Source organism: Pseudophryne corroboree, chromosome 3 (genome assembly GCF_028390025.1).
Source record: "Pseudophryne corroboree isolate aPseCor3 chromosome 3, aPseCor3.hap2, whole genome shotgun sequence".
NCBI lineage: Eukaryota > Metazoa > Chordata > Amphibia > Anura > Myobatrachidae > Pseudophryne > Pseudophryne corroboree.
The window spans coordinates 544,655,010-544,681,182 of record NC_086446.1 but is presented as its reverse complement, the minus strand read 5'-3'; the positions used below and the strand labels follow the sequence as shown (position 1 = coordinate 544,681,182).

General features: G+C 48.5%; 1 protein-coding gene across 1 annotated transcript in view; it reads right to left on the bottom strand.

Moving 5' to 3' along the window:
• Window positions 1–779: 779 nt before the first annotated feature.
• RAC3 (Rac family small GTPase 3) overlaps window positions 780–26,173 on the bottom strand; it is a 39,789-nt gene continuing 14,395 nt past the window's right edge. The window contains exons 4-6 of the mRNA XM_063961231.1: window positions 13,606–13,668; window positions 4,449–4,608; window positions 780–3,084 (exon numbers count right to left, since the gene is read on the bottom strand). Of these exons, the coding sequence (XP_063817301.1) occupies window positions 2,954–3,084; window positions 4,449–4,608; window positions 13,606–13,668 (354 nt within the window). The 3' untranslated portion in view covers window positions 780–2,953. The remainder of the gene's footprint in view (window positions 3,085–4,448; window positions 4,609–13,605; window positions 13,669–26,173) is intronic.

The window sequence follows — 26,173 nt, the reverse complement described above, 5'->3', positions numbered from 1 at the left end:
TTTTAGGGGCCCCCCTGCCCGGCCGCCCACTTAGTGAGTAAAGTGGGCGGTCCGGGCAGTCGATGACGCGATTCTTGCTGAATCGCATCATCATAGCAACGCCCCCTGCTGTATAATGCCGGTTTTCGTGGCATTACATAGCAGGGGGCATGGCTTAAATGAAGTGCCGCGATAACTCCTCCCATGTTCTGCCTCCACCCGCCCCGTTTTGCCTCCGCCCCGCCCCCTATCCGTGTCATAACCCCGCCCCACCCCCCTGCTGAGCCGACCTGGCTGCTCTCTCCCGGAGAGAGCAGCCAGGATTTCGGCATGTATGGACTACATAAAACAAATACAGACATTAAATGCCCCCTTACCAGATCTGCAAGAACTCGCTGAAAATGAATCCCAATATTACATATATATTTGTGGACATAGGGGGTAATTCCAAGTTGATCGCAGCAGGAAATTTCTTTGCAGTTGGGCAAAACCATGTGTACTGCAGGGGGGGGGGGGGGGGGGGCAGATATAACATTTGCAGAGAGAGTTTGATTTGGGTGGGTTATTTTGTTTCTGTGCAGAGTAAATACTGGCTGCTTTATTTTTACACTGCAATTTAGATTGCAGATTGAACTCACCCCACCCAAATCTAACTCTCTCTGCACATGTTATATCTGCCTCCCCTGCAGTGCACATGGTTTTGCCCAACTGCTAAAAAATTTCCTGCTACGATCAACTTGGAATTACCCCCATAGTGTTAAGTTAGATGTCAAGACAACAACAAAATCAGCCACAGGGTCTATAATTTAGGGATTTAATTCTGTACAACCATGATGGTGGACAGGAATTTATCACAGACATCAAGTTACTGGATACCATTACATCATCTTTCTTCCACCTGACATCATACCTTCGACTTCTCTTGAAAACAAGACCTTATAATTCACATTTCTGTATGTTCAGAGTCAGATTTCTGTATTATCCTGTACTCTGAATTACACTAGTGCTAGTAAAGGAGAGGGTTAGTTTCAAGATTGACAAGCAGAATGACCAATACAGGGTGTTGGGGAAAGCCTTAAGAAAGAGAGGTATCCTTAGAACACTAGTGGAGAGTCTGGTCAGGTGTATAGAATTCCAGGAGGTAGCACAGGAGAAGTCTTGCAGTTGTGACCATAGAGCAGCGTTTTTCAACAGGTGTGCGCCATCGCCCGCCTGTGATGCTCACCGCTGCCCACCAGAGAGACCCGCCGCTCCCGCTGGCCAGAGATGCCTGCCCGGCTGCCGCCATTAGTACCCAGCACAGGTAGCATAGTGCTGTACTTCCGTGAGAGCAAGCCTGGTCACGCACCACACGTTGGATTGATGTCTGCCTGCCCACTACTGCTCCGTGCTGCCTGCTTCCAGAGCTCCTCACTGAGAGGGAAATATTCCAGGTTCCCTTTATACATGTGTATATATATATATATATATATATATATATATAGAGATATATATAGAGATATATATATAGATATATACATCTCTGTGTAATTACAGCGGGTGGGGGGCAGGCAGGCAATGTGTGGACTTACTGGGCTGGGAGCAGGTGTGTAGCATTACTATGGGGTGGAGGTGTGTGGCATTACTATGGGGCAGGTGTGTATAATTACTATGGGGGACAGGTGTTTGGCATTATTCTAAATCTGTTTTATTACTGTGGGGGCTAATGTGTGGTATTACTGTAGGGGGGCCAATGTGTGGAATTACTGTGAGGGCCAATGTGTTCAATTAATGTGGGGCCAATGCATTTGTTTAATTACTGCGGGGGCCAATGTGTGTGTTTTATCCCCGTGGGGGCCAATGTGTGTGTGTTTTTTGTTGTTGTTTTTTTTGGGGGGTGGGGTTACTGGTGGTGTGCCCTGGCAATTTTAAAATCTTGGCTGGTGTCCCGCGAATTGAAAAAGGTTGAAAATCACCGCCATAGAGGATGTGAGGTGCAGTTCAGTGGCATTTCTTTGTGCTTCATGCCACAGGTTCCTTAATCATGAGTAGATCATAGGTATTTAAAGACAATTTGATACAAATGCAAATGTAGATATGTTAACTTTTGAAAAACAAAGCAGAATGAAAGATTTAAATATTTCTTTGAAGTTATCAGGTTTTTTTAAGCTTTTGTAAATAAATCCAGCCTTATATTTTGCTGTTTCGCAACATTCATAGCACATTTCCTGAGCATTTCCATCAGGCTGCAAGTCTCAGACAATAAGAGTCGCAAGACAACCTTTTTTTTATTCTTTTTTTTTTTTTAATCAAAATGTTAATTTAAGTACACCTCTGGTTATTAAAGTGTGCTTTTTTTCTATAGAAACAGCTTGTACATTTGCTATGCGGTTTTGATCTTTCAGCTGCATACAACCTCACTAAGGCTTGTTCTTAAAGCATCATAACTCGACAAGGTGTTAATATACTCACAAGTTAATAGCAAATTTAAAACATTAACTACATAATTCACAGATTTCTTGCAACCAGGACACAGAACAAGAAAACCAGACATAATCCCCATGCAAGAGAAAAATTAGATGGCCAGTGATTATTAATGCACCATGACACGAGTAGACCACCCTCCTCCTTTCCAGTAAGGCTAATATCAGGTGGTGAACAAGTCTGTATGACATCTCTGCAATAAGAATCCTACTGCTGTGCCACACACAGTGTCAGGTATACCTGTAGAGCTAACACACACTCATGTTGTGGGGTCACGTAAGTCACTCTAGACCCATCACTTCACATCAGAAGTGTAGCCAGTGTTGCTCTTATCTGCATATTTCACTGTGTTCCCCATTCCCCTCCCACCCCATGCTCCGTACATTCACAAAACACTAAACCACGGAAAACATCTGCGGGTCTCCGTCCACCCCACACCCCTCTCTGGTGGGGTTTCACGTCTTTGGAAAGAGATGGTATGAGTTTGGTCCAGCTTCCAGTTGATCGGTGCTCAGAAAACTGTACATTTCTTGCCGGGCCTCTTGACAGGAGGAGGACAAAGGACAGCCCGGATAGCTTCATCAAACACAGTCTTCAGGCCCCGCTGGGTGAGAGCCGAACACTCTAGGTACTTGACGGAGCCTTGAACACACAGAATGACTTCATTTACAGAGAGACACAAGACTGGTACTTTTCATGTATGCAGCTGTGCCACAGACATTATGGCTTTTTAGGAAGTATTTACCAAATTGCATCATAATGCTGACTCCTAACACCACCACACACACACACACAGTTACGTTATACGGCAATGCATACATCCAAGGATCTGCATACAGTCTGTAGTTAAATAAGTCATCTGCCCCCATCCCTTCTTGAACCCAAGACTAATGGAGCCCCCTTACCACTACAAAAACAAAGCCTACTGAGCAGGCTGTCAGATGTCAATAACATTTTCACAGGGGTAAAGACCTGGCTTAAAGTTTGCAAGACCTTACTCATACAGTAAGCTACAATTACCTGAAAATTATACCAGCATTGGGGCAAATCTGCTGGCTACAGAATGCTGTTATAGTCAGTGACTGTCTTAAATCTTATTTAAATAATCTATTTCTACAAAATGAAACCTCATAATTGCATGTGAGTGCAGAAGTAGACGCACACTAAGCAAAAATAACACCTCAGAAACCTCTCTAGTTCTCATCACGAAATGCAACATTTTCAGCCCCTGGAGACGTCACACTTTACTCACAAATCCATTTTCACCGTTTAAATTGGTCCAACAAAAATGACAGAAAATTACATTCATGCTTCTCCATGAACCTTGATATTCAACCCCATTTTTTTTTGCCAGTCCTGAAATATTCTGATTAGATCTGCACAGAAAATCAAATTTAATCGGGTGTCTAAGGTCTTTAAAGCATGGTTTATAATACAGTGGGAAGCAATCGGAGCGAATGCAGCAGGCCATATGATATGTGTGCCCTGAAACAGTAACTTGTAACTGTCCCTGCTTATAAAGGACGCACTAGCATTTTGTAAGTAAATGTATATCTGATCTGCAATTACTTCACACAATGCTTCAAGGAATATGCATAAAAGGACAATAAACTTCAGACAACACGTAATACCAAGGAACTCAGCAAATAAATTACGTGAATAGCACATAAAAGTATCAGAAGGTTTTAGGAAATGTGTTTTTTTAGTTTTTGGGGGGAATGAAGACACCTGCATTAAGACCTGAAAATAGAGCCAATTATTTACCCCATATTCTCTAAATACTCTGCTTTATACAAACACAGTGAATGCACAGAAGCGGTCAATGTTCTTGTGTCACCCTATGGTTACTAAAGTAACTCAGGTTCAGCATCATACCATTCTGTTCTCTAGAACAAAGGTTGCAGGAGAGAGGACACATGTGCTTCGTCTAGCAATAACTCATTTGTAACATTCTAGTTAATAGCTAATAATTAGTGAAGGAGTTCAGAATTTGTTACTGAGCTTACCAATTTCCCGAGCCATGGCCAGACCCTGGGGATATGTAATGGGTGATAGTCTCTTGTCCCTCAGCCGTTCAATGGTGTCCTTGTCATCTCGCAGATCCAGCTTGGTGCCCACCAAAATGATGGGGGTGTTGGGACAGTGATGCCTTACTTCTGGGTACCACTACAAATAAAAGGCATACATTTCAGCAAATGTTGCCTGCTAGAACATAAAACTAGATGTTTCATACTGAGTAAACATTTGCTAGCTGCGCGATACAGAATACATATAACAAAAGCCATTGTTCCAGAAAAAGCAGCATTATAACATACATTTTGCATAAGATTTAGAGATGGACACAGTAAATGTATGTGTGCCATGTAATAATGTGGCTTGTGGCAATAGATATGTTCTTTATGCCTGAATTTTTTGCCAAGCGTGTCTTACGTGTTCACAGCCCTCAAATACTTTGAGAGACGGACCTGGGGCATTTATAAGTTCAGTATTATATGGGTCAACCATGTCCATTGAAGACACATACATATGACAATGACCTACATGTTCCTTGGATATACACCTTTTTAAGATGGGTGCATACGTGTGTCCCATACTCTGAGCTGATGATGATGGGTGCATTTTGAACCAGACATGTCCAAATGCTAAAGGACTGTGCAGCTCAATATACATCCACAGAAACGTAAGTGTGTTACTTTACACAGTTATCCTGAATATCATGGACACATGGGTATAGCAGAAGTGTGATAGAAATACTTAGACAGCACTGGTCTCATTTGTTTTTAGATAAAAGGTGGTATTGCCATACTAAACATGTTAAGAGATATGAAAAGGTTGTAACATCCTTTTCCAGTGTTGTCTATGGCAGTGTTGCACAATGATCTGGTTATTTGGCAGACATGCAGAGTAGCCATATATGAGCGGAATGCTGTCATAATGTGGACACCTCAATGACAAAAGCTATGATGTTAAAATGTTATCATGGAACATATTGGCATCTGCAGAATGTCAACATGTTCACAATGTCAAAATCTGAAATGCTGACATTCTCAGAATGCCAACCGGGTTAGGCTTCAGGACGGTAGGTTAGGATCAGTTGTTGTTACTCAACACCGGATCTGCCGGGAACTCACCGTCAGCTCACTGGTGAACCCGACAAACAAGGTAAGTCACCGCTGGACCTCTAGGAATGTTTTGTTGACCTTCTAATCATGTCGCCATTATGAATGTAGACGCGGTCAATGTCGACATGCCAAGCATATTGGGATTACAACCATGTCTTCAATATGACGCAACTCAATATGAACCGCTAGATCACTATCTTTCTACTGTACCGAGTAAGGACAAGCAAATTTATATGTGCTTTATCACAATATTCTATCTGTATCGCTATAATAGTTTGGATGCTTTTAAATGGTCCTCTTGATTACACACGCCCTCAGCCGTCATTTAAAGTAGCTAATGGAATATATTTGCCTGTTCCCTGCTGTAGGCAGGAGGAGCCTAGGGAAAATCACTTCATGAGGCACTGCACCGTGCCTAGGCTACGGGAATAGAGACTGATGAGGTAGGTTGTTCAGCTTTAAGCAGAAGATGGTAGAAAATAGGATTTTACTTACCGGTAAATCTATTTCTCGTAGTCCGTAGAGGATGCTGGGGACTCCATAAGGACCATGGGGAATAGACGGGCTCCGCAGGAGATAGGGTACTTTAAGAAAGCTTTGGATTCTGGGTGTGCACTGGCTCCTCCCTCTATGTCCCTCCTCCAGACCTCAGTTAGAGAAACTGTGCCCAGAGGATATGAACAGTACGAGGAAAGGATTTATGTAACCTAAGGGCGAGATTCATACCAGCCACACCAATCACACCGTATAACTTGTGATAAACTACCCAGTTAACAGTATGAACAAGTAACATAGCCTCGGTTCAAGACCGACCAACTATAAGATAACCCTTATGTAAGCAATAACTATATACAAGTCTTGCAGAAGAAGTCCGCACTTGGGACGGGCGCCCAGCATCCTCTACGGACTACGAGAAATAGATTTACCGGTAAGTAAAATCCTATTTTCTCTAACGTCCTAGAGGATGCTGGGGACTCCGTAAGGACCATGGGGATTATACCAAAGCTCCCAAACGGGCGGGAGAGTGCGGATGACTCTGCAGCACCGATTGAGCCAACAGGAGGTCCTCCTCAGCCAGGGTATCAAACTTATAGAACTTTGCAAAGGTGTTTGACCCCGACCAAGTAGCAGCTCGGCACAGTCGTAGTGCCGAGACCCCTCGGGCAGCCGCCCAAGAAGAGCCCACCTTCCTAGTGGAATGGGCCTTAACTGATTTAGGCAATGGCAATCCTGCCGTAGAATGCGCCTGCTGAATCGTGTTACAGATCCAGCGAGCAATTGTCTGCTTTTCACACCAAGAAACATATTTCCGCCATATACGGTGATAATGTTTCGATGTCACATCCTTCCTAGCCTTGATCAGGGTAGGAATGACCTCCGGAGAAATCCCTTTTTCAGATAGGATCCGGCGTTCAACCGCCATGCCGTCAAACGCAGCCGCAGTAAGTCTTGGAACAGACAGGGCCCCTGCTGCAGCAGGTCCTGCCTTAGAGGAAGAGGCCACGGATCTTCTGTGAGCAACTCTTGCAGATCCAAATACCAAGTCCTCCTTGGCCAATCTGGAACAATGAGAATTGTTCTGACCCTTCTTAGTCTTATTAATCTCAACACCTTGGGTATGAGAGGCAGAGGAGGAAACACATAGACCGATCTGAACACCCATGGTGTCACCAGAGCGTCTACCGCTACCGCCTGAGGGTCTCTTGACCTGGCGCAATACCTCTTTAGCTTTTTGTTGAGACGGGATGCCATCATGTCTATTTGAGGCAGTCCCCACAGATCCACGATCTGTGTGAAGACTTCTTGATGAAGTCCCCACTCTCCCGGATGCAGGTCGTGCCTGCTGAGGAAGATCGCCTCCCAGCTGTCCACCCCCGGGATGAACACTGCTGATAGTGCGCTTACATGGCCTTCCGCCCAGCGCAGAATTCTGGTCGCCTCTGCCATGGCCACTCTGCTCCTTGTGCCGCCTTGGCGGTTTACGTGAGCCACTGCCATGATATTGTCCGACTGAATCAGAACCGGTTTGTTCTGAAGCCACTCCTCCGCCTGGCGTAGGGCGTTTTAAATGGCCCTTAACTCCAGGACATTGATGTGGAGACAAGTCTCTAGGCTTGACCAGAGACCTTGGAAATTTCTTCCCAGTGCGACAGCCCCCCAACCTCGGAGGCTCGCGTCCGTGGTCACCAGGATCCAGTCCTGAATGCCGAACCTGCGACCCTCTAGGAGGTGAGCACTGTGCAGCCACCACAGGAGAGATACCCTGGCCCTGGGAGACAGGGTGATCCGTTTCTGCATCTGTAAATGGGACCCGGCCCATTTGTCCAATAGGCAGAGGCGTATCTAGGGTAGGGCGAGTGGGGCACGTGCCCTGGGCGCCTTGGCAGGCCCAGGAGAGGGGGCGCCGCCGGCGTCCAGGGCATCATGCCCCACTCGCCCCCGTCAACCCTAAATGTGAGGGGAGGAGAGCGCAGCGTCTCTCCCTCCCCTCACCGCCGCTGCCAGCACTAGCAGCGCTGCTGTGTCCAGTCTCCGGCGTTAGCCAATCAGAGCTTGCGGACCGGCTCCTGATTGGCTGCCGGTCCGCGAGCTCTGATTGGCTAGCGAACCGGCGCCAGACAGCCGCCGGAGACCTGGAGCGGCGAGGGGAAGGAGAGGCGCTGCGCTCTCCTCCCCTCACATAGCAACAAGCGGCCGCCGGCCGGTAAGTGACGGGGGGGGGGGGGGGGGGGGTCCAGCGGCACAGTGGGGCATGTATCTGGCACCAAGTGGGGCCTGGCACTGTGGGGTATGTATCTGGCACTGTGGGGCATGTAACTGGCACTGTGGGGCAATGTATCTGGCACTGTGGGGCAATGTAACTGGCACTGTGGGGCAATGTATCTGGCACTGTGTGGCAATGTATCTGGCACTGTGGGGCATGTAACTGGCACCAAATGGGGCATGTAACTGGCACTGAGTGGGGCCTGGCACTGTGGGGCATGTAACTGGCACCAAATGGGGCATGTAACTGGCACTGAGTGGGGCCTGGCACTGTGGGGCATGTATCTGGCACTGTGGGGCATGTAACTGGCACTGTGGGGCATGTAACTGGCACCAAATGGGGCATGTAACTGGCACCGAGTGGGGCCTGGCACTGTGGGGCAATGTAACTGGCACTGTGGGGCATGTAACTGGCACTGTGGGGCAATGTAACTGGCACTGTGGGGCAATGTAACTGGCACTGTGGGGCATTGTATCCGGCACTGTGGGGCATTGTATCCGGCACTGTGGGGCAATGTAACTGGCACTGTGGGGCAATGTATCTGGCACTGTGGGGCATGTATCTGGCACTGTGGGGCAATGTATCTGGCACTGTGGGGCATGTAACTGGCACTGTGGGGCAATGTATCTGGCACTGTGGGGCATGTAACTGGCACCAAATGGGGCATGTAACTGGCACCAAATGGGGCATGTAACTGGCACTGAGTGGGGCCTGGCACTGTGGGGCATGTAACTGGCACTGTGGGGCAATGTAACTGGCACTGTGGGGCATTGTATCCGGCACTGTGGGGCATTGTATCCGGCACTGTGGGGCAATGTAACTGGCACTGTGGGGCATGTATCTGGCACTGTGGGGCGTGTATCTGGCACTGTGGGGCAATGTATCTGGCACTGTGGGGCATGTATCTGGCACTGTGGGGCAATGTAACTGGCACTGTGGGGCAATGTATCTGGCACTGTGGGGCAATGTAACTGGCACTGTGGGGCAATGTAACTGGCACTGTGGGGCAATGTAACCGGCACTGTGGGGCAATGTAACCGGCACTGTGGGGCATGTAACCGGCACTGTGGGGCATGTATCCGGCACTGTGGGGCATGTATCCGGCACTGTGGGGCAATGTAACTGGCACTGTGGGGCAATGTAACTGGCACTGTGGGGCATGTATCTGGCACTGTGGGGCAATGTATCTGGCACTGTGGGGCAATGTATCTGGCACTGTGGGGCAATGTATCTGGCACTGTGGGGCATGTATCCGGCACTGTGGGGCAATGTAACTGACACTGTGGGGCAATGTAACTGGCACTGTGGGGCAATATAACTGGCACTGAGTGGGGCATGTATCCGGCACTGTGGGGCAATGTATCCGGCACTGTGGGGCATGTATCCGGCACTGTGGGGCAATGTAACTGGCACTGTGGGGCAATGTAACTGGCACTGTGGGGCAATGTATCTGGCACTGTGGGGCAATGTATCTGGCACTGTGGGGCATGTATCCGGCACTGTGGGGCATGTATCCGGCACTGTGGGGCAATGTAACTGACACTGTGGGGCAATGTATCTGACACTGTGGGGCAATGTATCTGGCACTGTGGGGCAATGTATCTGGCACTGTGGGGCAATGTATCCGGCACTGTGGGGCAATGTATCCGGGACTGTGGGGCAATGTAGCTGGCACTGTGGGCCAATGTAGCTGGCACTGTGGGCCATTTTCAGTGGCTACACCCCTTCTGGAGCGTGGCCACACCCCTTCTGGAGTGTGGCCACGCCCATTTTTACATGCTTCTTTTTGTATGTGTTTTTTTTTGGGGGGGGGGGGGGGGGGGGCATTTTCCATCTTGCCCTGGGCTCCAAAAACCCTAGTTACGCCTCTGCCAATAGGTCCCATTGGAAAGTCCTCGCATGGAACCTGCCGAAGGGGGTGGCCTCATATGAAGCCACCATCTTCCCCAGAACCTTTGTGCAATGATGCACCGAAACCTTTTTTGGCTTTAAAAGGTTCCTGACCAGGGCTATGAGCTCCTGAGCCTTCTCCACCGGAAGAAAAACTCTTTTTTGGTCTGTGTCTAGAATCAGGCCCAAAAAGGTCAGACGCGTTGCAGGTACTAGCTGGGATTTCGGTAAATTGAGAATCCAGCCGTGCATCTGCAACGTCTTCACGGACATAGACACGCTGTCCAGCAACTTCTCCCGAGATTTCGCCTTTATAAGGAGATCGTCCAAGTACGGGATAATTGTGACTCCCTGCTTGCGCAGGAGCACCATCATTTCCGCCATTACCTTGGTGAAAATTCTCGGGGCCGTGGAAAGACCAAACGGCAACGTCTGAAATTGGTAGTGACAATCCTGTACTGCAAATCTCAGAAACGCCTGGTGAGGGGGGAAAATCGGAACATGAAGGTACGCATCCTTTATGTCCAGGGACACCATCCAATCCCCTCCCTCCAGGCTGGCGATAACCATTCTGAGCGATTCCATTATGAACTTGAACCTCTTCAAGTACAGGTTCAGGGATTTTAGATTTAGAATGGGTCTGACCGAACCGTCCGGTTTCGGTACCACAAACAGGGATGAATAATAACCCTCTCCTTGCTGGAGATGAGGAACCTTGATTATCACCTGTTGAATGTACAATTTGTGAATTGCCGCTAACACTAGCTCCCTCTCTGACGGGGAAGCCGGCAGAGCCGATTTGAAAAACCGGCGAGGGGGCATGTCTTCGAATTCCAGTCTGTATCCCTTGGAAACAATCTCTATTGCCCAGGGATCCACCTGTGATTGAACCCAGACGTGGCTGAAAAGACGAAGACGTGCCCCCACTTGATCTGACCCCCCCCCCGGAAAGCTCCTGCGTCATGCTGTGGACTTTGCGGAAGTAGGGGAGGACTTCTGCTCCTGGGAACTAGCTGAGTGCAGCTTTTTTCCCTTGCCTTTACCTCTGGCAACGAAGGACGATCCTCGTACCTTCTTGTTTTTATTGGAACGAAAGGACTGCATTTGATAATGTGGTACCTTCTTAGAATGCTGCGGGGGAACATAAGGTAAAAAATTCGATTTACCGGCCGTAGCAGTAGAGACTAGATCCGAGAGGCCTTCTCCAAACAACTCCTCCCCCTTGTAAGGCAATGACTCCATATGCCGCTTTGAGTCGGCGTCTCCCGTCCACTGTCGGGTCCACAAGAGCCTCCTAGCAGAAATAGACATAGCGTTTATTCTAGAGCTTAGTAAACAAATGTCTCTCTGAGCATCCCTCATATACAAGGCAGCATCTCTGATATGCTCCATGGTCATTAGAATGGTATCCCTATCTAAGGTGTCCATCTCCGTAGATAAGGAGTCTGCCCATGCCAAGACAGCACTACAAACCCAGGCCGACGCCATGGCAGGCCTAACTATAGTTCCTGAATGTGTGTAAATGTGCTTCATGGTAATTTCCTGCTTGCGATCAGCAGGATCCTTGAGGGAAGCAGTATCCGGAGAAGGCAGTGCCACCTTCTTGGATAAGCGTGTCAGCGCCTTGTCTACTTTAGGCGCAGATTCCCATCGTATCCGATCCTTCTGTGGAAAAGGATACGCCATGAGAATCCTTTTGGGAACATGGAGTCTCCTATCCGGAGATTCCCAAGCCTTTTCGCATAATTCGCTTAGCTCAAATGAGGACGGAAACGTGACCTCAGGCTTTTTCCCTTTATACATGTGAACCCTCGTGTCAGGGACAGGGGGTTCCTCCGTGATATGCAAAACCTCTTTTATGGCAATAATCATGTACCTAATACCTTTTGCCACCTTCGGCTGTAATTTTGCATCCTCATAGTAGACACTAAAGTCAGTATCTGTGTCGGTATCTGTGTCAGCGACCTGGGATATGGGGCGCTTTTGAGACCCTGAAGGTCCTGGCACCACAGGGACAGGCACGGACTGGCTACCTGACTGATCCCTAGCTTCAGCTTTGTCTAATCTTTTATGCAGGAGATTTACATTTGCATTCAAGACATTCAGCATATCCACCCAGTCCAGTGTCGGCGTTGCCGACGGCGACCTGACATTCAAGCACTCCCCCTCCACATTAAGCGAGCCTTCCTCATCAAACATGTCGACACACACGTACCGACACACTGCACACACCCAGGGAAACCTTTTCTGAAGACAGTATCCCCTGAAAGGCCCTTTGGAGAGACAGAGAGAGAGTATGCCAGCACACACCCCAGCGCAACAACCTGGAGATCAACACAGAATGCTTTTCCCCAGCAGCGCTGTATTATATTGTATCCGCCAATTATGTGCCCCCCCCTCTCTTTTTAAACTCCCTTCACCGTGTGTAAGCAGGGGAGAGTCCGGGGAGCTTCCTCTCAGCGTTCTGTGGAGAGAGAAATGGCGCTGGTGAGTGCTGAGGGAGAAGCCCCGCCCCCTCGGCGGCGGGCTTCTGTCCCGCTCAAAATCGTGTAAAATGGCGGGGGCTCAATTATATACATGTACAGTGCCCAGCTGTACATGTATATACCTATTTGCCATCTAAGAGGTTTTATTATTGCTGCCAGGGCGCCCCCCCTGCGCCCTGCACCCATACAGTGACCGGAGTGTGTGAGGTGTATGGGAGCAATGACGCACAGCTGCAGTGCTGTGCGTTACCTCTGTGAAGCTGAAGGCTTCTGCCGCCTGAGACGTCTTCTTGCTTCTGTTCTTCTGGCTCTGCGAGGAGAACGGTGGCGTGGCTCCGGGGGTGGACGCCCAGGACGAACCTGTGTTCACCCCCTCTGAAGCTAATGGTGTCCAGTAGCCGAGGAAGCAGATCCTATCATTTAAGAAGGTCTGCCCCTCTCTCCTCAGTCCCTCGATGCAGGGAGCCTGTTGCCAGCAGTGCTCCCTGTAAAAATGTAGAAAAAATCCAAACAAAAATGCTTCCTAGGCAGAGAACTCCGGGGAGCTCTCTACAGTGCACCCATCTCGCTCTGGGCACAGTGTAAAACTGAGGTCTGGAGGAGGGAAATAGAGGGAGGAGCCAGTGCACACCCAGAATCCAAAGCTTTCTTAAAGTGCCCTATCTCCTGCGGAGTCAGTCTATTCCCCATGGTCCTTACGGAGTCCCCAGCATCCTCTAGGACGTTAGAGAAATGATGTCAGCTGTACAAATATGTTAAGCCAGAGATAATAGCATATATTAAGATTAGTTCTGCAGTGAATGCATTTGCGGCCGGTCCTCTGAGAGATGTTGGAATATCACTACTACAGGGAGAAAAACATGGAGATGGACTAATGTACTGTATACCTAAGGATTGTTACCTTTGCTCTAACGTTCTCAAATGAAGCTGGGCTGACAAGAGAGAAGCAAATCAGGAAAACATCCTGGAAAAACAAAGAGTGATAACATATGCAAGTTATTCCTAAATATTACGATTTTTACTAACTAACATCTTATCTTTTACATGCAGCTCTTTCATAATCTGTAACATGGTAATCAAAACACAGACCAACAGCTCATACAGAATACAACTTATGGTGTTACACAAATTGTGATCAGCATTTTTATATACAGTATTTAGCCCTTTTTTCCCTAAAACTCCATCTCTTATATATCTAATTAGATGGTAATGTCTTTGGGTCAGGGGACCCTTTCCTATTATATTCTGTATGTGAGTGTGCTGCTCCTTGCATTTTGCCATTTATTCTGTAGGGTTCAGCATATTATGATGGTGCCATATAAACACAACCAATCAGTCTAATTACCCACAAAGAAACTATTTTTATTATTTTCAAAAGTGCAAGATTGACCTTATTCATTTTATTTGTGTCTGTCCAACTCCTGGCAGATGAGCCAAAAGCAAACATCCAGGGATCTGTGAACCTCTGCTATTCCGACATAGGGGGTAGGGGGGAATTCAGAGGTGGACGCAGACATACACTAGTTGAAGGATATGCTGATCCTTGCAGCCCTGTAGGCGATTTTGGGTTGCCTCTGGGAGAGTTAGCTCTCAATTTAGAACTATATAAATGTATGTGCTATTATCAGGTAACATAAGAAAATACACATAAGTGGGTTCTATTATCAGGTAGCGTTAGGATAACCATATCAGAGATGCCTTAAAGTAGCTGGTGGCTGAGCTATATGTTTGTAAATGTGTGTAACTGAGATCTCTGTATTACTGCTACCATATAGGATGTAAATCTCATTACTGGTCCATTATAAGTGTGCTGAAGGAATTCTGTGTGTTCTTTGGGGGTAATTCAGAGTTGATCACAGCAACAAATTTGTAAGCAGTTGGGCAAAACCATGTACACTGTAGGTGGGGCAGATATAACATGTACAGAGAGACAGTGGCGGATCTTGCCACGGGCAAGCAGGACTTTTGCCCGGGGCGCCGCCTTCCGGAGGGCGCTGGCGCCATCCGGAGGGCGCCGCAACGTGGCAAGATCCGCCACTGCTGCCCGCTGTGTCCATGTCCGCCTCCGCTGCCGTCCCCGTCCCGATCCCCGTCCCCCTCCTGAAGGGAACTAGACGCTATGCGTCTAGTTTCCCTTCCTGGAGAGTAACTGCTGAGCGGTGCGCGATGACGTCATCGCGCACCGCACAGCAAAGGTCCTCTCTACGAAGGGAACTAGACTCATAGCGTCTAGTTTCCCTTCGTGGAGAGGACCTTTTGCTGTGCGGTGCGCGATGACGTCATCGCGCACCGCTCAGCATTCAAGCGGCGCTTTTAATGTACAGGGGGCGTAATTGACCACGCCCCCTGTATTAGGCCACGCCCCATTTCCTGCCCGGGGCGCTCTGCGCCCTTGAACCGGCCCTGCAGAGAGAGTTAGATTTGGGTGGGTTATTTTGTTTCTGTGCAGGGTAAATACTGGCTGCTTTATTTTTACACTGCAATTTAGATTACAGTTTGTACACACCACACCCAAATCTAACTCTCTCTGCACGTTATATCTGCCCCCCCCTGCAGTGCACATGGTTTTGCCCAACTGCTAACAAATTTGCTGCTGCGATCAACTCTGAATTGGGCCCTTTGTCTAGATTACCTCCTCCCTTGCAAGCACTTATAATGGATGAATAAATTGCAATTTTTGTGTATTGCAGACAAAGCAGCGTCTATTGGTGGTCGCACCTCTGTAAATGTCACTGCAAAATCCTTCCCTGGTGTACATCCATGCGTATGAATGTGCAAGGACTGAGACGCCCACTTTTAGCACCCGTACACACTGTAGGGGGTCATTCCGAGTTGTTCGCTCGCAAGCTGCTTTTAGCAGCTTTGCACACGCTAAGCCGCCGCCTACTGGGAGTGAATCTTAGCTTCTCAAAATTGCGAACGAAAGATTAGCAGAATTGCGAATAGACACTTCTTAGCAGTTTCTGAGTAGCTCCAGACTTACTCGGCATCTGCGATCAGTTCAGTCAGTGTCGTTCCTGGTTTGACGTCACAAACACACCCAGCGTTCGCCCAGACACTCCTCCGTTTCTCCAGCCACTCCCGCGTTTTTCCCAGAAACGGTAGCGTTTTTTCACACACACCCATAAAACGGCCAGTTTCCGCCCAGAAACACCCACTTCCTGTCAATCACATTACGATCACCAGAACGAAGAAAAAACCTTGTAATGCCGTGAGTAAAATACCTAACTGCATAGCAAATTTACTTGGCGCAGTCGCACTGCGCATGCGCATTAGCAACTAATCGCTCCGTTGCGAGAAAAAAATAACGAGCGAACAACTCGGAATGACCCCCCTAATACCATCTTTACATGACACCATTGGGCACACCATCGAAACTTGCACCAGCACTATGGAAGGTGTAGAGTTATTGTCTGAGTATGGCCTCCCAAGTGAATAATTGAGCGTCTGTGTATGCAAACACTTCAGTGACACGCCCGTGACATGCTCGTAAGATGGACAACTCCATGCGTCTGTTTAGCCGTCTCCCAGTCACTACCATTGAATGCCTGGAACTTTTCCAATACATCTCTGATACAGTGCTTCTCAACACTGCCTTTGTGCTGTTGTAGGGATTTTCGAGCAAAATGTTTTTGGCTCAACTCCGCCAACATAGGCATTGCATGCTGCTCTGAATCAGACCCAGATTTTTAAAAGGGTCAAATCCACGAACATTATGTTATTCACAGTTCAATAAATCAGGTAATTCAAAGTTGTTAACTGTGGATGCCTTCTCTTTGGATGTTTCAGACATTCCCCTGGCTGGAAGAATGGTGTGGATCCTATCTTAGTAATACTTTCTGTACCCTAAATCACAATTCCCTTGTAGAAACCGCTTTGACGAGTGGCATGGCCACATTGAAGGGGGTTCACCATAACAACCAGGTAGTTAACCCCAAGACTGCTCCAGCTCACAAGTGAAATGTCCAAGGTCAGTGGCTCAATAAAAAGTATGTATGAAAAAATATTGTCTCATACAGAGCTAAGTGTAACATCGCAATCTCCCAGTATCAATGTTATCATGGGATGCAGTTGCTATGCTCACAGTCGAGATCCTGGTGGTCAGGGTACGGACGCCAGAATCCTGACCGCTAACAATACTGCCAGCCGTAATGCTGGTGGGGGGTGAGTGCAACAGAGCCCCTCGCGTGCTCACCACGCAGATGGCTCGGTGGCTTGCTGCGCTCGCCACAGGTTCTATTCCCACTCTGTGTCGTGGACACCCACTAGTGGGAATAGCCCATGGTAGCCAGGATCCCGACCACTGACAATACCGACAGCCGGAATGCCAGCTAACGTGGGCTATTCTGTTGCGCTCGCGCCCCCCCCCCCCCCCCCCCCCCACCGGCATTCTGGCAGCCATGATCCCTGAGTCAGTATGCTGACCTCCGGGATCCCAACAGCATATCAGCCCCGACCGTTATAATCAGTAGTCTGAGCCCCTTCCATTATCTTTAGTCTATGGCTTCCCTTGCTTCCATTTCTCTCCTCACATAATGGCAGTACCCTGTCACTTACATTATCACACAAGAGGTCAGGTCGCTTCCCCTGGCAAAAACAGCAGACTCACCTTCTGAAATACTCAGTTCTGCTGTGCTATGATTGGTTATAGGTTATGCATGTCCAATTTAAAACTAGAAATGTTTGGACAAGAAAATGAAGGTACAATATATAACAAAAAGCTGTCCTAAATAGTTGTAATACAAGTAAGGAGAGCCTAAACATTCTGCTGCTTAGTAGGAAAGCAGGCAGGAATTCAAGACAAAAGATACCGATATGAGGCTTGTATCATTTACACCAGGGCTGGCCAAACCAGTCCTCGAGAGCTACCAACAGTTCACATTTTCCAACCACCTAGCTGGTGCACAGGTGTAGTCATTACTAATACCCCTTTTCCACCTGTGTAGCAAGGGTCGCAGCCGTGTCGCCTGACACGGCTGCGACCCGTGCTACAGCCCCTTCAGGACGCGCTCACCAACCTGGCAATTGCCGGGTTGATGACGCGGCAGGGGCGGCGCTGGGAGATCACATGATCTCCCAGCGCCGCCCTCCCATACACTGTGAATGGAAGCCATGTCGCCTCGACACGGCTCCCGTTCACACTAGACAGCTAGCCGGGTTGAACACGTGTTCAACCCGGCTAGCTACCCGGGTAGGATTCCCGGATCACTTGATCCGGGAATTTGCCGGGGGACCCTTTTCCACTAGGGAAAAATACGGGTAAATGCGCGTCCCTGCACATTTACCCGTGTTTCTTAGAGCTAGTGGAAAAGGGGTATAATTAAAATGTGCTGCATTCATCCCAACTGCCAATTCTACAGATCTTCAGGAGGCCTGGAAAACATGAACTGTTGGTAGATCTCGAGGAACGCTTTGGACAGTCCTGATCTAGACACTTCCACTGACACAACTAGTCACAGTTATTCTAAAATAATTGGAACATTTACACCTAATGTTAGTGTATATACTCTCACCCATACGGCAGTGATGCCAGGTAACCACTGATGTAGCTGTAATGTTTTTAAGAAGATGTAATAAGAATGTGGATATAACGATGTGTTCTGAAAACCAGAAGCTTAATGCTACTCCGGCACCAGCACATGCCAGTCACATTATTAGTGGGTATAGCGACACTGGAAATTATTACGTCATACCCATTTACATTCACTTAGGGAGTTGAAGTCCTGACCAAGGCACTTTCTGTAGAGTTTGTGTGTTCTCACTGCGCTTACATGTTTCCTTCATGTGCTCTGGTTTCTTCCCATATGCCAAAGACATAAAGGGAGGCTAATTTGCTTCCGATAAATAAAATGACCCTACTTTGTATGTGTGTCTGTGAGATAGGGAAGATAGACGCATTGCCGATGTTTACACAACTTAGTGATTATCAGTGATCTGCACATGCGTCACCGTCGCACTGAGCAGGCGTGGTTATTCAGGAGTGACAACAGTCGCAGTAAGGATTATCTACAAAGTGATTGACAGGTAGAGACTATCTGTGGGAGGTAATGGAGGGTGAATACAAAAATGCAGTTGAAACGCGACCGTTTTCTGGGCGTGTCTGTGACTGCGATCCCGTACGCAGTAACAATGGCTCTGGCATCTCAGTTCTGGTGGCCATTCTGAGTAACCTTAGGGTTACCCAAAACATCACTAATTAACTGACCATGCTGCGTATTTGTACACAGTCACTTGGATTTGCGAAGCCGATGGTAGGAGTCTCAATACACTGCGACACTTTCATATTTTCGCACAGCACTTGCATATACATTTTGCAGCAGAGGCAGCATTAGTATAAATGAGGCCCATAGATTGTAAGCTCCTCTGGAGCAGGGACTGATGTGAATGACTAAAACACTCTCTGTAAAGCGCTGAGTTATATGTGTGCAATATATATAAAAATGTAAATGACACCAGTGGGTAAGGAAAAATAGTATTTTAATACCTACCGGTAAATCCTTTTCTCGTAGTCCATAAGGGATACTGGGGTCACTTAGTATGATGGGGTCCAAAGGAGCCGGCGCACTTTAAATTTCTTCAACTGGGTGTGCTGGCTCCTCCCCTCTATGCCCCCTCCTACAGCCAGTATAGGTAAAACTGTGCCCGAAGGAGAATGGACACACATGAGAGCAGGAACATAACAGTGAGTGGTGAGATTCATACACCAGCACACCAACAACGGCTGGTAACAAACAACAGCTGAACAGGTAAACTTCTTGAAAAGAAAAACCTGCAGACACGTCAACGCACTGAGGCGGGTGCCCAGTATCCCTTATGGACTACGAGAAAAGGATTTACCGGTAGGTATTAAAATCCTATTTTCTCTAACATCCATAAGGGATACTGGGGTCACTTAGTATGATGGGGACGTCCCAAAGCTTCCAGAACGAGCGGGAAAGTGCGGAGACGTCTGCAACACCGCCTGCCCAAACTGGATATCCTCTTTGGCCAGGGTATCAAACTTGTAGAACTTCACAAAGGTATTCTTCCCCGACCAGGTAGCAGCTCGGCATAGTTGCAAGGCCGAGACACCATGGGCAGCCGCCCAGAAAAACCCCACCGATCTTGTAGAGTGGGCCTTCAGAGACTGCGGAACAGGTAAGGCTAAGTCAACGAGCAATGGACTGCTTAGAAGCAGGGCAACCCTTTTTCTGTGCATCATATAGCACAAACAAGGAATCCATCTTCCCGAGCCGAGCCGTCCTCTTGATATATATCTTCAAGGCTCGCACAGCATCCAATGCCTCTGGAGGAGCAGAAGTGCCAGAACCACAATAGGTTGATTTAAGTAGAACACAGAGACGACCTTCAACAGGAACTGCTGCCTAGTCCTCAGCTTACCTATGTCCTCGTAAAAAAAAACCAAGCAGGGACTTTTACACGATAAGGCCCCAAATTCTGAGACACGCCTAGCAGAAGCCAGGGCCCGTAACATCACCATCTTCCACATGAGGTACTTGTCTTCTACCGTCATCAGAGGTTCAAACCAGGGGGGCTGTAGAAATTCCAACACTACATTCAAATCCGTAGGTGGCACAAAAGGAGACTGTATGTGAAGTAACCCTTGCAAGAAGGTCTGAACTTCTGGCAACACTGCCAATTTCTTCTGGTAGGAAAACAGAGAGAGCTGAAATCTGGACCTTAATGGAACCCAGACGTAAGCCCTTATCCACACCAGCTTGCAGGAAACCTAAAAAACGTACCAAGTGGAACTCTGCAGGCGGATACGTGCGTTCCTCACACCAAGAGCCATATCTTCACCAGATATGATGATAGTGTTTTGACGTCACAGGCTTCCTGGCCTGATCCATGGTAGCAATAACCTTTTTGGAAAATCCTTTGTGAGCTAGGATGTTTCGCTCAACCTCCATGCCGTCAAATGAATTTGCTGTAAATCCAGGTAGACGAACGTTCCTTGTTGAAGAAGATCTCTTCTCATTGGCAGAGGCCAAGGGTCTTTGACGGACATGTCCAGAAGATACGCGTACCATGCCCTCAGAGGCCAATCTGGGGCAATCAGAACTGTCTGGACTCTTTGATTCCTGATTCACTTTAGCACCCTTGGGATCAATGTAATCGGAGGAAACAGGTAAACCAGCCGGTAAGGCCAAGGCGACGTCAGTGCATCTACTGTCCTTGCCTGAGGGTCCCTGGTTCATGAGTAATACCAGCAAAGCTTCTTGTTGAGTTGTGAAGCCATAATGTGTATTTGTGGGCAGCCCCACTGGTCGATGATCTGCTGAAACACCTGATGGTGGAGACTCCACTCTCCCGGGTGGAGAGCGTGACGATTCCGGAAGTCCGCATCCCAGTTGTCCACTCCCGGTATGAAGATTGTGGACATTGCTCTTGCATTTCTTTCTGCCCAGAGGAGTATCTTTGACACTTCTCGCATGCAGGCCCTGCTTTTTGTCCCTCCTTGTCGATTTATGTAAGCCACCGCCGTGGCGTTGTCTGACTGAACTTGGATTGCGTGATCCCTGAGTAGAGGAGAGGCCTGAAGCAGAGCATTGTAAATCGTCCGAAGTTCCAGAATGTTGATCGGAAGTAGTGATTCGTGGGCTGACCACCTGCGCTGGAACTGAGCACCCTGGGTGACAGCTCCCCATCCTCTGTCGTGAGGAGGATCCAATCCTGAATTCTGAAACTTTGATCTTCCAGTAGGTTGGAGGACTGTAGCCACCACAGGAGGGAAATCCTGGTATGAGGTGACAGCCGTATTATCCGGTGCATCTGAAGATGTGATCCGGACCACTTGCTCAGGAAACCCAATTGAAACGTTCTGGCATGGAACCTTCCGTACTGGATCGCCTCGTATGAGGCTACCATTGTCCCCAACAATCATATGCAAAGACGGATGGATATTCGAGTAGGCCGTAGAACCATTCGGACAATCTCTTGGAGTGTTCTTGCTTTGTCCTCTGGGAGGAACACTTTCTGAGCCACAGTATCCAGAAACATTCCCAGGAACAGGAGCCGCTGAGTTGGCTCCAGGTGGGACTTCTGTAAATTGAGGATCCACCCATGGTATGACAGAAGCTGAATAGTGTGGTCTGTATGGAGCAATAAAAGCTCCCTGGATCTCACTTTTATCGTCCAGATAAGGGACAATATTGACATCCTGGACCCGGAGTTGGAACATCATCTCCGCCATCACCTTCGTGAACACCCTCGGAGCTGTGGACAGGCCGTAGGGTAGCGCCTGAAACTGGTAGTGATCGTTCAGCAGGGCAAACCAAAAAGCCTGGTGAGGCAGCCAAATCGGGATATGGAGATAGGTGTCCATTATATCCAGCGAGACCATGAACTCCCGTTCTTCCAGACCCGCAATCACTGCTCACAAGGATTCCATCTTGAACTTGAAAACCTTTAGGTAAGGGTTCAAGGGTTTTAGATTCAGAATGGGCCTTACCAAACCGTCCGGTTTCGGTACCACCAACAGGTTGGAGTAGTAACCCTTTCCCTGTTGTTGTAGTGGCACTGGAACAATGACTTGTGACTGGACCAACTTGAGATGGCCGGTTCCAGCGTAACTCATGTATCCTCCAAAGCTGGTAAGCTTGATTTGAAAAATCGTTGGGGAGAAGCGTTGTCAAACTCCAGTCTGCAGCCCTGAGAAATGAGGTTCATTACCAGGCATCCTGGCAGGAGCTTTCCCAGATGCGGCCGAAGTGACGCAGTCAAGCTCCCACCTCGAGATCCCCTCGGGGTGGGTGGCCACAATCATGCTGAGGCCTTAGTGGAAGCTGAACTGGTGCTCTATTCCTGAGAACCTGCGGCTGCTGGTTTCCTCGTCTTCCCTCTGGTGCCTCTAGTCGCATTGGAGGCACCTCTGGCTCTAGATCTAAATTTAGACCGAAAGGACTGGGCATACGGCCCTGTGTAGGGATGTTTAGCCGGTGGGGCCCCAGAGGGGAGAAACGTGGAGTTTCCCGCAGTAACCTTAGAAATCCACGTATCCAACTTAACCCCGAATAGCCACTCCCCTCAGAAGGGGAGAGACTCCACACTGCGCTTGGAATCTGCGTCCGCTATCCACTGACGCAGCAGACACTGCCATGGCAGTAGTTCTAGCATTAAGAGCGCCTATTTCCATGAGAGAATCACACACAGGATACGTGCAGTGTCTTTGATATGTCTTATGAGGGTCACCATAGTAACCAGGGGCATATCCCCCCCAAGACCCTCTTGAATTTAAGTCGCCCATGTATGAATGGCATGTGTCATCCAGCAACCCGCAAGCACAGGTCTTTGTGATACGCCAGCCGCTGTGTAAATAGTCTTTAGTGTAGTTTCTATTTTTCTATCCCCAGGTTCCTTTAATGTAAAGGAGCCCGGAGCTGGCAGTACCACCTTCTTTGACAGGCGGGAGACTGATACGTCCACGGCTGGGGGTTCCTCCCAATTTTTCCTACCTTCTGGGGCAAATGGGAAACAGTGCAAAAACCTTTTTGTCACCTGATATTTTTTAGCAGGATTTTTCCAGGCTTGCTTAAACATGTCATCTAATTCCAGAGAATCAGGGAAAGTGACACTGAGTTTTTTCTGTGCTAAGAAAAACGAATCCGGTGCTGCAGCGTCTTCTAAAGGGATTTTCAACACATCCCTGATAGCCAGTACGAGGGGCTCAATACCCTGTGCAGAAGTTGAATCCTCAGTAATAGGATCTAATACCTCCCCCTCCTCCTGTACCTCTTCCACAGAATCTGAGAGTAAATCAGGCAGCCCACGTTTCTATGGCCCTGAGCTAGGGAGGGGGGGGGGGGGGGGGGGTTGTTTATCATCTGCCTTTGCAGCTAGGTCTGCGACAGCCTGCTGCAGCTGTTGTGTCTTATGAGTATTAGCAGTGGGGTGGGATGACATATGGCATCATATTTTTTATGGCACCGAGCCAGGATGGCTCCTGACCCTCCCCCCCAGCCTCCTCACTAACCTGGGAGGACTGACTGCATTGTTCACATGATAGGGAAGCAGCCGTAGAGGGAAAGAATCTGGTGTGACATACACGGCATAATTGGTGTTTGACCATGTTTACAGTAGACAACACACACACACAAGTATTACAATAGCAAGCCTGCCTTACTGTATGTGAGGAGGAGACCTAGAATGAGAGAGGGACAGCACGCCCATGCTTGTCAGGCTCAGTGAGACTGCAAGCTGTATCTATACATATATCACAGTGAAACACCAGCATTATTGTCCTTTTCAGGACACTATATAGTGTACAATAGCGGCTCCCCCTCCCCCCCCTCCCGTATTTACACCCCTGTACCAGTTTCCTGAGTATCTGTGACTGTCTGGAGGAGCTGTGCGTCCTTGCTGCGGCAGCTGGAAGCAGAGGAAGGTGCCAAACCGCCACTGGTCCCGCTCTGAGGAAGCTCCGCCCCTTGTACTGGCGACGGAGCTATGTAGATATTTATACTGGCAATGTCTCCTATACAGTGTAAAACATCACATAAATGCTAGTTTTCACTACCGCTGCAAGTGTACAAAGGGGGGGGGGGGGCTATAGCGGATCCCCCCAGGGAGGGTTCTGTATGCCACCCCTGCGTTGCGCCACCCCAAGATCCGGGGGACATCCCTAGCGGGGCTCCCGGTTTTTACTCACCACTCGTCTCACCTTCAGGCTATGTTAGGAGTGCGTGCTGCAACTGCGTTTGCTAAGGCGCAATGCCCTGCGGTACCAACAATCTGTCAGGACGGTGGTTCTGCAGCAGGGAAGCAGCTCTGACGCCTTAAGAGACCAGTTACCGTCTTCCCCCTAACTCCCACGGTGCAGCTATGCTGTTGTCCAAACAGTATACCGAAAATAACAAAGTTTAAAATAAACTGAAGAAAAAATCCTCTGGAGCTCCAGAGTGTGCATCCTCTCCTGAGGGCACATTTTTCTAAACTGGCTGTAGGAGGGGGCATAGAGGGGAGGAGCCATAACACCCAGCTGAATAAATTTAAAGTGCACCGGCTCCTTTGGACCCCATCTATACCCCATTGTACTAAGTGACCCCATTATCCCTTATGAATGTTAGAGAAACATTCAATAGACCTGGTACCATACTTATAAAAATAAGAATTTACTTACCGATAATTCTATTTCTCATAGTCCGTAGTGGATGCTGGGAACTCCGTAAGGACCATGGGGATTAGCGGCTCCGCAGGAGACTGGGCACAAAAGTAAAAGCTTTAGGACTACCTGGTGTGCACTGGCTCCTCCCCCTATGACCCTCCTCCAAGCCTCAGTTAGGATACTGTGCCCGGACGAGCGTACACAATAAGGAAGGATTTTGAATCCCGGGTAAGACTCATACCAGCCACACCAATCACACCGTACAACCTGTGATCTGAACCCAGTTAACAGCATGATAACAGAGGAGCCTCTGAAAAGATGGCTCACAACAATAATAACCCGATTTTTGTAACAATAACTATGTACAAGTATTGCAGACAATCCGCACTTGGGATGGGCGCCCAGCATCCACTACGGACTATGAGAAATAGAATTATCGGTAAGTAAATTCTTATTTTCTCTGACGTCCTAGTGGATGCTGGGAACTCCGTAAGGACCATGGGGATTATACCAAAGCTCCCAAACGGGCGGGAGAGTGCGGATGACTCTGCAGCACCGAATGAGAGAACTCCAGGTCCTCCTCAGCCCGGGTATCAAATTTGTAGAATTTAGCAAACGTGTTTGCCCCAGACCAAGTAGCTGCTCGGCAAAGTTGTAACGCCGAGACCCCTCGGGCAGCCGCCCAAGATGAGCCCACCTTCCTTGTGGAATGGGCTTTTACAGATTTAGGCTGTGGCAGGCCTGCCACAGAATGTGCAAGCTGAATTGTACTACAAATCCAACGAGCAATAGTCTGCTTAGAAGCAGGAGCACCCAGCTTATTGGGTGCATACAGGATAAACAGCGAGTCAGATTTCCTGACTCCAGCCGTCCTGGAAACATATATTTTCAGGGCCCTGACTACGTCCAGCAACTTGGAGTCCTCCAAGTCCCTAGTAGCCGCAGGCACCACAATAGGCTGGTTCAAGTGAAATGCTGAAACCACCTTAGGGAGAAATTGAGGACGAGTCCTCAATTCTGCCCTGTCCGTATGAAAAATTAGGTAAGGGCTTTTATAGGATAAAGCCGCCAATTCTGAGACACGCCTGGCTGAAGCCAGGGCTAACAACATTACCACTTTCCAAGTGAGATATTTTAAGTCCACAGTGGAGAGTGGTTCAAACCAATGTGATTTTAGGAAACCCAAAACTACATTGAGATCCCAAGGTGCCACTGGAGGCACAAAAGGAGGCTGTATATGCAGTACCCCCTTGACAAACGTCTGAACTTCAGGAACTGAAGCCAGTTCTTTCTGGAAGAAAATCGACAGGGCCGAAATTTGAACCTTAATGGACCCTAATTTTAGGCCCATAGACAGTCCTGTTTG